This window comes from Clupea harengus, unplaced genomic scaffold (assembly GCF_900700415.2).
Source record: "Clupea harengus unplaced genomic scaffold, Ch_v2.0.2, whole genome shotgun sequence".
NCBI lineage: Eukaryota > Metazoa > Chordata > Actinopteri > Clupeiformes > Clupeidae > Clupea > Clupea harengus.
In genome coordinates this window covers 71014-84310 of record NW_024879710.1, presented here as the reverse complement: position 1 = coordinate 84310, position 13297 = coordinate 71014, and the positions used below count along the sequence as shown (strand labels likewise).

Sequence of the window (13297 nt, the reverse complement as noted above, 5' to 3'; positions counted from 1 at the left end):
AATGAGAGGACGAGACATTTAAGGGTTGTGAACCGCCGAGTCCCCAAGGACTCTCCCCAGCAGATAAATCAAGTCAACCCAATCACCTTCATACTTGATTGAAATGTGAGTTTCACCAGAAAAGGATCAATCCCGTTGTGTGGCATTTCCAACTTCATCACCTTTTGGGGTAAAACCCGAATATATACGGAAACTGCACTTCGCCACTTAGCGAGCTATGTGACCTAGTCTGTCGACTAGGGGAGAACTGAATGCCATTCTCTTCTTTTCATTTGGTTCACAGTGTGAGGACCAAACCAGCGAACTCACTCACATATGAGCTGACGATGAAAATGGTTAACTATAACATACAAGAAATGTCAGTGGTGTTTATAGAGTATACCTGTGGCTGTTCAAGATAATATATTATAGATTATTATTGCTCCTCTGGACAAAATATACATGGAATAACAGCCAATCAGGGGAAGCCGGAGGGCTTACGGAACGGATCATCAACAGGATGCTCTCAGGAATGAAAAGCCCTGGAGAGCCAAAAAGATGAGGCATCAAAACTCCTGCAGTGACTCCTAAAACACACTAATAAAGGCACACTAAAGGGGAGGCTCTATGGCCCACTGAAACATGTTGTGCATTGAACAAAGTCTATTGTTTGATTCTGCGGAGAGAAAAAAACTTCTTTTGTTTTCCACCTTGATTTTCATTTGGCTAAAATCAGATAGGCACACACACACACCCCTATAAAAACACTGTGTATACGTGTAGATAATAATTCACAATTATGGACTTGCCTAATGAGTGGCGCTCTTTGAAATGAAATAGTTATAATCACGAGGACATTACCACAAGAAGATGTGTATCGCTGCTCTTGTGAATAACGCAGAAACACAATGGTTAGCATGGTAACCAACGTGACACCCATAGTCTTTTCATAATGAGTCCATAAATGTGGAATATGATCCTTAATGATACCAAGACAGTCTTGGCAGTACTACTATATTACTCTTTCGCTGGCAATAAGATTTGTTACTGGAGAGGTAAAACAGAGGAAAAGGTCACACTTTAAAAATAGACAAAACCCCATTGAGAACATGTTTATTTAAGTATAAAACTAAATTACAAGAGTTACAAAAGTAAAGAGAGGACATTTTTAAAATAGTCCCTGCCAAACTGTACAAAACACTGGACAATATATTACATCAAATTAGCAGCCTTATACCGAATCAATAGTGAAGATGAAAGAGATTTAAATATGTGACATACATACATCATTTTGTATGACTGAAATGTCAGTGTTACAAATCTGGACAATAGCAACATACAGGGATATGACGTATTGCAATGTGTGGGAATGGACCACAGGTACCCAGGCTCTCTGGCACTTACAGGACACTGTAGTCAACAGAGTTAATTCCAGCATCCTTTGCCATAGAGAAGAAGTGTCCTTGCTTCCGGAATAAAGCACTCGGTGAATCAAACTCCACTATCTTGCCAGCATCCAACACCATCACTCTGCAGAATTGACAAGGAAACAAACAATCTCAGATGTGAGAAGAGAATTCAATCATTTTCCCAGATGGCAAGGTTTTAAAAAGCTCATCAAGAAATCAATGACCACATCCAGCTATCGAATGGTTTGTCTAAATATGGATTTTTGTGTACCATATTTCATTATTTGTCTTCAGACGAGTAACCTTTTTTCAATTTTTAAAAAATAATTATAACATCATCATATTATATACTGAAAATAAATGAATAGAGTTGTTGACAAGTGTTGAGAAGTCCAGTTTCACAAAAACATTGAGAACCATTCAATGGAACATCATTTTGTCCATTGCATTTCATTTGAACTTTTTACAGGGAAGCCATCTCTAACACCATGGACCAAGAAAAAAAAAACACTTTCTCCGGTCAGTGCAGTCATGGGTACAATCAATAGATGTTTTTTTTAGTTTTGTTTTTAGATTGAGCAGCAAAGGCACTGCCCATCTTTGCGCCTATTGTGCATGGCCACCTCCCCCTGCCTTTCAGGTGCTAATCAGGGGCATGGGAGGGCACGTGAGAGCGCACTGGGACCTCACACACCTGTGGCTACTGGGCTTTCATCTGAACGTACACACTGCAATTAATTCTCGATGTATGGCTATTAATGCAGCAGCCCTTTTTTTTTGTTTTCTTCAAAAGAATGTCTTCTAAAGAAGTCCTTTTTTTTGAGGTTACCCAATTGAATCTCATCTCTTCGCCACATAGCTTTGTTATTTGAAATAGCGTGTTTTTTTCGCCCATCAGGATTTGTTTGCTTACCGCGAGCTGTCCAGTATGGTGTTGAGCCTGTGAGCGATGGTGAGCACCGTGCAGTCGGCGAACTCCTTGCGGATGGTGGTTTGGATCAGGTCATCCGTCTCCAGGTCCACGGCCGCCGTGGCCTCGTCCAGAATCAGGATGCGGGACTTCCTCAGCAGGGCCCTGGCCAGGCACAGGAGCTGACGCTGCCCAACACTGTGAGACAGGGGCGACAGGAAGCAATTCATTGGATAAGGGTTCGTCGTAGGTTCGCTGCAAAAAACAGGCCACCCCCAGATATGCAGCTAATTGCAATTCTTTCTGTAGTTAGCTCCCTTCTTTGTGCATCTGTTTCATTCCAGAGTGACATAAAGATTCAATTAATATACTAAATTTCCTCTGACATGGAAGCAGAGTGGCTGCAAAGAGCTGAGCCACTGTTCATCTAATCATTTAATTAACAGTGACTTTGAAATGGCAAGAATGATTATGCATACGAACATAAAGGAGAGCTGCCGTCACTCAGCTATTTAGGAATAATGATGTCGGAGAGCAGAGGCAATCTCAGGATGTTTCTCTTGAACGGAATCCAAAAAGAATGCTTTAATGAAGCAGCCCAGGCTCGCCTGGGGGACGCAGCGTGCCCAAAGAAGGCTTATAAGACAGCTGTTTGGGGGCCCTGCGCAATACGGAAAAAAATAAACATGCTTGGCAACACAAGGCTAGGTGTTTGTGTGTTTAGGTGCTAAGCCCACCTTAGGTTTTCGCCTCCTTCAGAGACCTCATAGAGCAGCCCTTCAGGCAGGCCGTGAGCAAACTCCTTCAGGTGGGAGAGCTCGAGAGCACTCCACAGCTCCTCGTCGCTGAACTTCTCGAAAGGATCCAGATTCATTCGGAGACTTCCGGAGAACAGCACGGGATCCTGCCGAGACGAATGTGAGAACCATAATGAGGACCATATCTCACAAATATGATCTCTCAAAGCAGAGCATATTCTAAATTCTATTTTAACACCGAACCCAAAAATACATTTCTGAAATTGATATCCATATTCCATCTGAAGTGTTATTTACATTTAAAAGATCAAGTGACATGTTTTCTTTACATTTGCTAGTTTTTGCTCCCCCAAGACCAATTGGTAGGCCTATGGAATTGACAATTAATTGAACAGCTTATGGCACTTCAGTGCCAGAACGAATGTGTTTGAATACAATTTCGGGATAGACACCTGGGGTATGATAGTCAGCCTGTTCCTCAGATCATGCAAGCCGATGGTAGCGATGTCCACACCGTCTATAAGGATTCTCCCCTCGGATGCTTCAATGATGCGGAACAGGCAATTTGTGAGGCTGGACTTTCCTGCTCCCGTGCGGCCGACGATGCCGATCTGCAAACAAGAGCTGTGTGGTCAGCTGTGACCGAGAGCCAACTCTCCGAACATGATGGATTCATCAGATATTTGTCTTATTGGAAGATAGCGTTGGTGAATAACGACAATGAACAGGATTGAAAAAAAAAAACAGAGAACAAATGAAGCACACACACACACTTTTCAATCCATTCATCATTTTCTCTAGTGCTTTGATCCCACTAGTGTTGAATTTGTTTGCACTCACATTACTAATCTAATTTTCTGATGGCATATAACAGGAGCCTGAGCCTACTTGAGAGTCCCCCAAGGATGTGGGCTATGAAGGCTATGAGTTAATAAGAATCACAGCGCCACAACCAGATAATTGAAAAATCTCAAAGTGCTTGAACTTTGAGGCTACAACAGCTGGGTCCTTACTTTCTCAGTGCTGTCAATATCACAAGTGATTCCATGCAGAACCAGGTCCAGCTCAGGGCGGTAGCGGACTTTGTAGTTCTCCAAACGAATCTTCCCGGTTTTAGGCCAGCCTTTCTCAGGACGCTGGCCTGTGATCCAGTCCGCCTTATGAAACAACAGGGGAGAGAAAATGGATTCAACTCCGCGACAGTTGCTAGGATACAGTATAGTCCACTACCACAGGAGGCTTCAAGGTTATGTTGGAATTAAATTTAATTGTGTACAACTGAACATAAATAAAGGCAAAAGTCACAGAAAATGTAAAAATGCTTCTCTAAGGACACTTTTACTAGTTGACTTATTTTTTTCCTTTGTTTTAGTTGAAGAACATAATGAAGTGTACCTCATTTTTGATCTCGGTGTATTCGCTCACTCTCTCCACCGCAACTATGTTGGTTTCCAGCTCGGAGGTCATTCTCACCAGCCAATTCAAGGTCTGAGTCACCTAATAACATGCAAGGGAACAGGTTATAGGACTACATCGGGTAATAAAATAACTGTATCTCTGTTTCTACGGAGGCAATTTAAATTAATCTTACATGCCCTAAAATAAAAAAAACACTATAATCACTGGATGGAGTGAATTACATTTAGAGCATAGGAGATGGACAGCCCAACCAGTCCGCTGTTGAGACTCTCTCGTGACACCACCGCAAACAAGGCAGCGAAAAACACCACCAAATTTCCTAAGAACTCCAGTCGAATGGCCAGCCACCTGCACAACGGAGAGGGCACACCACCAACAGTTAAATCTACTGAGCGGAAATGTGAAAAAGTGCAACACACCTTTTGATCTGACAAACCAAGACTGGTGCAGATCAGTCCTCAGGAATGTGAAAGAGACCGAATGCAAACCTGTTGGAGACTATCCAGGGGTAGACGCTCTTGAGGTTCTCGTCCATGGTTGCCTCGTTGTGTTTGAGGAATCTGTCCTGGTGCCTGTAAGCCCTGATGACTGACAGGCCGGCCACGGTCTCCCCGAAGTGGGAGTAAATGGGCGAGCGGGAAACGGAGTCTAGCCGCCTGAGCTGCCTAGACGTCGCCACATAAAACCTCTGTGGAACACAGCGATGGAGACTTTCAGTCTTCAATTTCAGTGTCATTCACTCCTCACACAGACAGCCCTAAGCCTTATGATGCCTCCATCGACCTCAATGCCTCATGACAAGAAAACAAGCACATGGCAAACCATGTTTGTGCACAGAAGGAAAATCTCTCAAATCTCTGAGTCTTGGCATTGCGTCTCCTTGGAGGCTCAGAGGACATAATGATATAGTGCTGTTCTGAATTACACTGCAGACACTCAGGATTGAGTGGGCGCCTCACATTACCTGCACAAAATAATAGACGACAGCCAGGGGCACGATGACGGCAGTAAAAAGTGGGGTCGCCAGACAGATCACAAACAAGGTGCCGATCACCCCCAGCAGGCAGAGGACCCAGGAGCGGAAGGACATGGGGATCATTTCGTCCACTGTGAACATGTCCTGCAGGCAGGGGAGACAGACTTTACAGCTGGCAGATGACATGTCTCACACCCTGTGGTGGGAGACGGTGTGGCTTAAGATCAGTGAAACTAGCATTCTGTAGACAAAAGATCTCGCTCAGGTTTCCTCATGAGGAAGGGAAGGCTCTGGTGATGGAATTATTTTATTTTTAATTATGATAATTGTAAGCATAATAATTAGTCTAAGAATAATGATTATAGTTATTGTAATCATCTTAATCAACATCTCCCTCCTCCTCCTCCTCCTCCTCATCATCATCAGTGTAGTATTATAATTAGGGGTAATTACCTATTTTTAAAAATGCACATACCCCCCTAAAAGTGCCCTGTTTAAAGTTCTATCATAACCTATTTTGCACACCCCAGTCAAATGAATGGTGTGGGTGAACATAGTGTATGTATATCCATACACATGCCAGGATCAGCCCCTCTCTCTAGAGTACCTTGGCAAAGCGGTTCACCACTCGGCCGGACGGCGTGGTGTCGAAGAACATCATGGGCACACGCAGCACGTTGGCCAGCAGGCGCGAGTGCAGGATCCGCGAGGCCGACACGGCTCCGTCAGCCAGCAGAAGAGTCCCCAGGAAAATGAAGATGCCTGGCAGGGAATCACACCAAAGTCGGAGAAGTCAGAAGGCTGTTTTGGGCAGACCGTCATTTTAGATGAAAAGGTGTTAGAGAGGAATTCCTGAAGAGGTGTTAATCAGACACACTTGACCCTGATTCACTAGTGGTCTGCAATTTCATGTCATCAACATAAAATACCCATGACTCACTCGACTCATCTTTTTTATTACCCTTGGACTGAGTCATCACCAGCACAGACATTGTACACATTGCCTGCAGACATTGCCTGTAATGTACGAAATATTACAAGTTGGATTGTTTAATTGCACTTGATAAAACTAAATGAAATTAACTTTTAAAAGAACAAAAAATATCTTAACCGATATACTGTCAGAGTATAAGGCATGTTATTTTGCTCAATTTCAACACACAGTCCTCAAAACACCCTTCTTGAAAATCAACTTCTATATTTGTAGGGGATATTGAGTTTGCACACGTCTTTGAAGCAGTAAATCGACTTAAAATTGTCTTCAATAAATGATTGCCAATGTAAGCAGCCTGTCCAGCAACAGTCTGAATCCGGACTGAATCTGATCAAGGGTTGAATAGCTGCAGAGTAATCTAAAATGACGACATAATATGGCAACATCACTTGTTTCTATAGTTTAAATGTCCTGTACGGTACCTTGTGCCACGCCAAGAGCTCCAAAGACACCCACTCTCATATCCCTCACATTGCCAGGATAGGTCTTGTTAAAGTACTCCAGAGAGTCATTGGTCCAGTCGCTGAGCCACAGGTTGGAGCCGATGAAAGCGACGTTCTGGATGAAGTACATGAGGAAGACCATGGAGGTGTAGCACCAGCCCATGGAGCGCAGGTACTGCAGGTACACTGACCACTTCACCTGTTTGGAAGAGAGCTCATTTCACCAGGTCTACTGCAACAGCCTCTTTTCACCTGATCTACTGCAACAGCCTCTTTTTTTTTAATGTGTGCTTCAACTCAGAACAGATGGAGAACAGAAGGAGTTTTTTTCCTTTCCATTTAAATTGTATTTGAGTTCTTTTATATTCATCCATTGTGTTATATTCATCCAATCAAGTGTTCGGAACAGAGAAGGAACTTCAGGGGATTAGAGTACAGGATGATTACATACCGTTCCAGTTTCCATAGCTTCTTTCTCTATCAACCTCTGGCCTTTCTTGGCCTCATCAGAGGGCCTTTTAGCCTTCACAGAGCTGTTCGTCCTCAGCCTGATGCTGAAATCAAATCAAATCAAATCAAATCAAACTTTGTACAACGCATTTCATACCAGGAGGTAACACAATGCGCCGCCTCACAGAAGGAAAATGGGGGTAGGGGGGGGGGGGGGGGGGGGGTTGTAAAATGGGTTTACAAACACATAAAAGAAAGACATACACAGAGCTGTTTGTTCTCAGCCTGATGCTGAAACACAAACACATTAGCATAGAAATTAAATGGCATTCCACAAAGGACCTAGAGAGTGCATCAAATCTAAAAGCTAATTAGACTGCAGCTGCCTAAGTACAGTACATTTCTGTACAATTCGTCTCTGATTATATGGCATTTGAGTTAGGCCGTTTCATTTCTGGATATAAGGATCAGAGCATGGCATGGGATAGGCAAACAGGTGCTTCGATTTAGGCCAGCGAATCTGCAGGCCAGTGGCCACACAATAACATAATGCACCTGGAGACTGAACCTTACATTTACATTTACATTTAGCAATAGAGACCTAGTGTAACAATAAATACTATTTTACATAAGAAATAGAAAAAAGTGTAGGAATGTAACTACTGCAAGTGCAAGTTAAGTACTAGTAGAAGTGCAAGTTAGGAAGGGAGGTGCTCTCTGAAGAGTTTGGTCTTCAAGAGCTTCTTAAAGGTAGAGAGGGACGCTCCTGCTCTGGTAGTGCTAGGCAGCTCATTCCACCAACGTACACACACACACACACACACACACACACACATACACACACGGGTGATTAAGAACAGAGAGGCGCAGTAGGTTGATCTGTACATATTCACTTTTAAGGCAGCGGGCCTGAATGAAGAATTACTGAAGAATTCTGTTGTGATATATGTTGATAAAGAGTGTCCCCTACATAGTGTTCATATGTTCACAGTTGAATATATGGTAGTTTTGGAGAAACACTGTCATGAACCTACTCAGATCCAGTTCTTTTCAGGGCCAAATCAAGAGAATTAACACTGGATCTGGGGAGCTGCTCTTGAATGTGATGATGCTGTGTGCCTCAGATGCTGCTGCTCTTGAATGTAATGATGCTGTGTGCCTCAGATGCTGTTGCAGAGAAATGTTTGTCAGTTTGTGCCTAAGTCCTGGTTCATTTCCTAAGTCCTTGACCTCATTCACATTCAAGTGATTCACCTGTTTGCGAGAGATTTTTAGAGGGCAGCAGACTAGAAACTTTAATGCTAGGAGTTCACTCTCTCAAAACTAGCTTTCCTTGACTGAGGACTGTCATAGCAGGGGCTGCCAGCTGCCACGCTGTCTCATGCTGCCAGAGGCTGATTCCTTGTGACTCTCATCAAGAACACTGTTTATTTCGGTGGTAGGCCCTTCATTTGATGTCGGTGGGAGGCACTGCACTGCCTTTTCATGTCGAGACAGCCCTGAACGTTGCTGATTAACCCTGTTTGGAATGTTGTGACTATGCCTTAGGGGGGGGGGGGGGGTTGTCTGGTCTGTGCTGACACGTAAATGACTAAGTCAGGGAGGATTAAAAGGCAATCATTGTGCTTGATCGTAATGTATGGTAAATGGACTGCATTTCTATAGCACTTTTCAATGTATAGAGCACTCTACAGCGCTTTACAGATGAATGCCTTAGACATCTACCCATTCATACACCGATGGCAGAGGCTACTGTCGCAGTGCCAACCTGCACATCGGGAGTGATTGGTTTTCTAGGGCAGTGCTGGTCTGTTGCTGGTTTTGTGCTGACCTATATTTGGGCCACATGTTGAGTGTTGAACACATGTGAACTGTTTTTCTCCTTTTTAAAGACATGTTGCCCTGGCATAACTGTGTTCAAAATTAACCATGCCCAGTATGAAGAGCCAGTTTATTTACTCTGTGTTGTTTGTGTAGCATATTATGTACATATTAAGTATGACATGCTATGAGTTTTTCCATACTGTGTTAGAGACCTATGTCTCTGTTGCCAAATCTCGTCTTTATGCCTGTGTCTGTATGATTGTGTGTGTGTGTGTGTGTGTGTGTGTGTGTGTGTGTGTGTGTGTGTGTGTGTGTGTGTGTGTGTGTGTGTGTGTGTGTGTGTGTGTGTGTGTGTGTGAGAAAGACCCACACAATTGTATCAAAGTCAGTATGAATGTGTGCACACACATGTGTTTGTGTGATTGTGTGTGTCTATGTGTCTATGTGTCTATGTGTCTATGTGTCTGTGTGTGTCTGTGTGTGTCTGTGTGTGTGTGTGTGTGTGTGTGTGCATCTGTGAGACAAACCTGCCATTGCGCTGAGTGTGTCTCTGGCTGTGGCGCAGGCTGCTGTCCCTCTTCAGGGTCACAGACACCACATCCTCAGGAGGGACATCAGCCTGGAGATCCTGAGCCTCAGGGATTATGTCCACCTCCTCAGTTTCAGAGTCATCTGATCACAGAACATGCACACACACACACACACACACACACACACACAAACACGCGCGCACACACACACAAACGCGCGCGCACACAGATACACACAGAGAGAGATAATTTAAAGTCAATATAAAAGAGGCTACAGCTGGTAATGTGGACGTTGGTAAAAAGGCTAATGCATGTTTTACATTTACATGTTAACGAGTCACAGAGTACAGGACATGGAAAGGGCTTCTGTGCCCCTTCTGTTACAGAGCAGTGCGATTCATTTTCGTTTAAAAGCAAACTACTTTGCGACATATACCCATAAAGATAGAACATACACTCGGGTCTATTAAAAAAAAAAGGCTTCTAACCACTATGTCTGATGCAAGGGACGGCTCTTATGAGAAGCTTACATACACGTATGCTAGTGTCAGGAAGCAAACGTGGGTGGAAAGTAAGAGACCAAAAATAGCCAACCAGATAGAATCGGCCGTGATGAGGCCTGTTCTCAACAATGCACATACACATTGTGCACATGCTAACCTATTCTACACGTACACTACCATTCAAAAGTTTGGGGTCACTTAGAAATGTCCTTATTTTTCAAAGAAAAGCACTGTTTTTTCAATGAAGATAACATTAAATGAATCAGAAATACACTCTATACATTGTTAATGTGGTAAATGACTATTCTAGGTGGAAACGTCTGGTTTTTAATGAAATATCTACATAGGTGTATAGAGGCTCATTTCCAGCAACTATCACTCCAGTGTTCTAATGGTACATTGTGTTTGCTAATCGCCTTAGAAGACTACTGGATGATTAGAAAACCCTTGAAAACCCTTGTGCAATTATGTTAGCACAGCTGAAAACTGTTTTGCTGGTGAGAGAAGCTCTAAAACTGGCCTTCCTTTGAGCTAGTTGAGTATCTGGAGCATCACATTTGTGGGTTCGATTATACTCTCAAGATGGCCAGAAAAAGAGAACTTTCATGTGAAACTCGCCAGTCTATTCTTTTTCTTAGAAATGGAGGCAGAATAGGTGAAACGATGCTGGAAGAGTGCCGGACGCCATCTGTCAAGCATGGTGGAGGTAATGTGATGGTCTGGGGCTGCTTTGGTGCTGGTGAAGTGGGAGATTTGTACAAGGTAAAAGGGATTTTAAATAAGGAAGGCTATCACTCCATTTTGCAACACCATGCCATATCCTGTGTACAGCGCTTGATTGGAGCCAATTTCCTCCTACAACAGGACAATGACCCAAAGCACACCTCCAAATTATGCGAGAAATATTTAGGGAAGAAGCAGGCAGCTGGTATGCTGTCTGTAATAGAGTGGCCAGCGCAGTCACCAGATCTCAACCCCATTGAGCTGTTGTGGGAGCAGCTTGACCGTATGGTACGCAAGACGTGCCCATCAAGCCAATCCAACTTGTGGGAGGTGCTTCAGGAAGCGTGGGGTGATATTTCTACAGATTACCTCAACAAATTAACAGCTAGAATGCCAAAGGTCTGCAATGCTGTAATTGCTGCAAATGGAGCATTCTTTGACGAAAGCAAAGTTTGAAGAACAAAATTAATATTTCAAATAGAAATCATAATTTCTAACCTTGTCAATGTCTTGACTATATTTTCTATTCATTTTGCAACTCGTTTGATAAATAAAAGTGTGAGTTTTCATAGAAAACACGAAATTATCTGGGTGACCCCAAACTTTTGAACGGTAGTGTATGCTAGTTGTGAGGTGAACATCTTATCAAGCTATTTTCTGAATTGAATCCTTTGATACAGTCCTGTCGCTGTCTTACTTGTCTAATCAGTTCATCCGCTTCTTGACTTTTCAACATTAAAGCAATCATAGTTACTTTAATTCTGCAAGTGCTTAAATGTCAAGGACATCCAGACTTTCATATATTACAGTGACATTCAGGGCTTACAACTGAGGCAGTAGTGAAATTCATCCATTGGTTCTTCTCAGTTTTTCTATCTTTTTCCTTTTCTCATATGAGGCCCAACATTTTCAGCTGGTACCCTACAAGATCCCACTAGGCTCTTGGAGCCTTGAATCAATTAAACCCTCACACATCTGATTTTTTTTCTTCTACATTTCCCTTTCCTTGCGTGGTACAAAGATAGCACGGTTAACGGAACCCACCCTTTGACGACTTATTGTTCTCCTCTTTTGCATACGTGAACAGGAACTCGGAGAAGGCCCCTCCGCTGGCCTTCAGGCTCTCATAGGAGCCCACCTCAGAGACCAGCCCGTCCACCAGCACCATAATCTCATCAACGTGAGGCAGGAAGCTGACGCCGTGAGTCACCAGGATCCGGGTCTGCAGGAACAAAAGCAAGTACGCTGTTTTTTTTTAGGTTTTTTTTTTACATTCAGCGATACAACCGCATTTCAAGAGCTCTCACTGTCTGAGGAGATATAGACAAGATACAGGCAAGTGGAAGAGAACAGAGGAGAAGAACAGAGAAGTCATTGTAGACAGAGTTCATATTTGATTTTGGTATTTGTTCTGATGAGCCACTCAAAATCGAAACCCCTCGCTACATCCATGGAAAGAAGATAGAACCAAAGATAAGAATGGAGACATAGATTGGCACTGTGGAGAGACTCTCTGCTGAATACACTAGTACATGCTATGCAGAAAGCTTTACAATTGGTCCACTATGAAGGATACACTACAAAGAAAACATTGTGTTTCATTCACAATGAGACATAAACTACAGAGCACATTTTTCAATTTAATACCCTGTGGGGTGTACACTGTGTAGACAGCATACCATTCAACACACTGAATGGGAATTTCAACAGCACTTGAGATTGCGTTGGCACTGAGCGACCCACCTTATCTTTCAGAAGTCCGTTTGGCCCGACGACCTGCTCAAAGAGGTGCTTGGCAACATGCGAGTCCACAGCCGACAACGGGTCGTCCAGCAGGTAGGTGTCTGCGCTGTTGTAGGCGGCTCTGGCCAGGCTGACGCGCTGCTTCTGTCCCCCACTTAGGTTGATGCCCTGTTACACAGAGTGGGAGAAGCGCTTAGAGGGCACCTTCTAATTCCCCTGCAGCAGTGAATCCACCATGAGCCGGCTCACTGTTCCTAGTCTGACAGGGAGATGCAGGTTGATTACAGAGTCTTTAAAAAAAAAAGAGAGAGAAAGACTTGGAACGAATCTGCACAATGAGCATGTGTTGAATTTATGAAATTATCAAATTGAAATTCTGAACTCGAAATTACCTCTGTCCTGTCCTCTGACAATCAATCAATCAATCAATTCAATCTTATATAGCGCTTCTCTATATACCCGAAGTCGCTTTACATTCCAGAGTCCAGTAGTCATTCATACACAGTCATACCGGTGGTGGTAAGCTACCTCAGTAGCCACAGCTGCCCAATGGTCCATTGCGCAAACACGTTTATGAAAAGAGAACTACAAAGCTTACATAAGCTGGTATTTCATAACTAGGGCATTCGTGCCTCA

At 43.4% G+C, this 13297-nt stretch overlaps 1 protein-coding gene across 2 annotated transcripts in view; it reads right to left on the bottom strand.

Moving 5' to 3' along the window:
• Positions 1 to 1076: 1076 nt before the first annotated feature.
• The window catches only part of LOC122129947 (ATP-binding cassette sub-family C member 2-like), a 28150-nt gene continuing 15929 nt past the window's right edge, over positions 1077 to 13297 (bottom strand). Inside the window, exons 18-33 of one of the 2 annotated variants that reach the window (XR_006151823.1) lie at positions 12662 to 12829; positions 11963 to 12140; positions 9690 to 9834; positions 7340 to 7442; positions 6868 to 7087; positions 6059 to 6213; positions 5440 to 5595; positions 4964 to 5163; positions 4697 to 4823; positions 4452 to 4553; positions 4070 to 4213; positions 3509 to 3667; positions 3036 to 3202; positions 2302 to 2496; positions 1327 to 1509; positions 1077 to 1295 (exon numbers count right to left, since the gene is read on the bottom strand). Coding sequence is in view for 1 of the 2 variants with exons in the window: in XM_042704683.1 (XP_042560617.1) it covers positions 1380 to 1509; positions 2302 to 2496; positions 3036 to 3202; positions 3509 to 3667; positions 4070 to 4213; positions 4452 to 4553; positions 4697 to 4823; positions 4964 to 5163; positions 5440 to 5595; positions 6059 to 6213; positions 6868 to 7087; positions 7340 to 7442; positions 9690 to 9834; positions 11963 to 12140; positions 12662 to 12829 (2349 nt within the window). In the remaining variant the exon portion in view is untranslated. Of the gene's footprint in view, positions 1510 to 2301; positions 2497 to 3035; positions 3203 to 3508; positions 3668 to 4069; positions 4214 to 4451; positions 4554 to 4696; positions 4824 to 4963; positions 5164 to 5439; positions 5596 to 6058; positions 6214 to 6867; positions 7088 to 7339; positions 7443 to 9689; positions 9835 to 11962; positions 12141 to 12661; positions 12830 to 13297 lie in introns of both variants that reach the window. The other variant, XM_042704683.1, reaches the window with a different exon arrangement.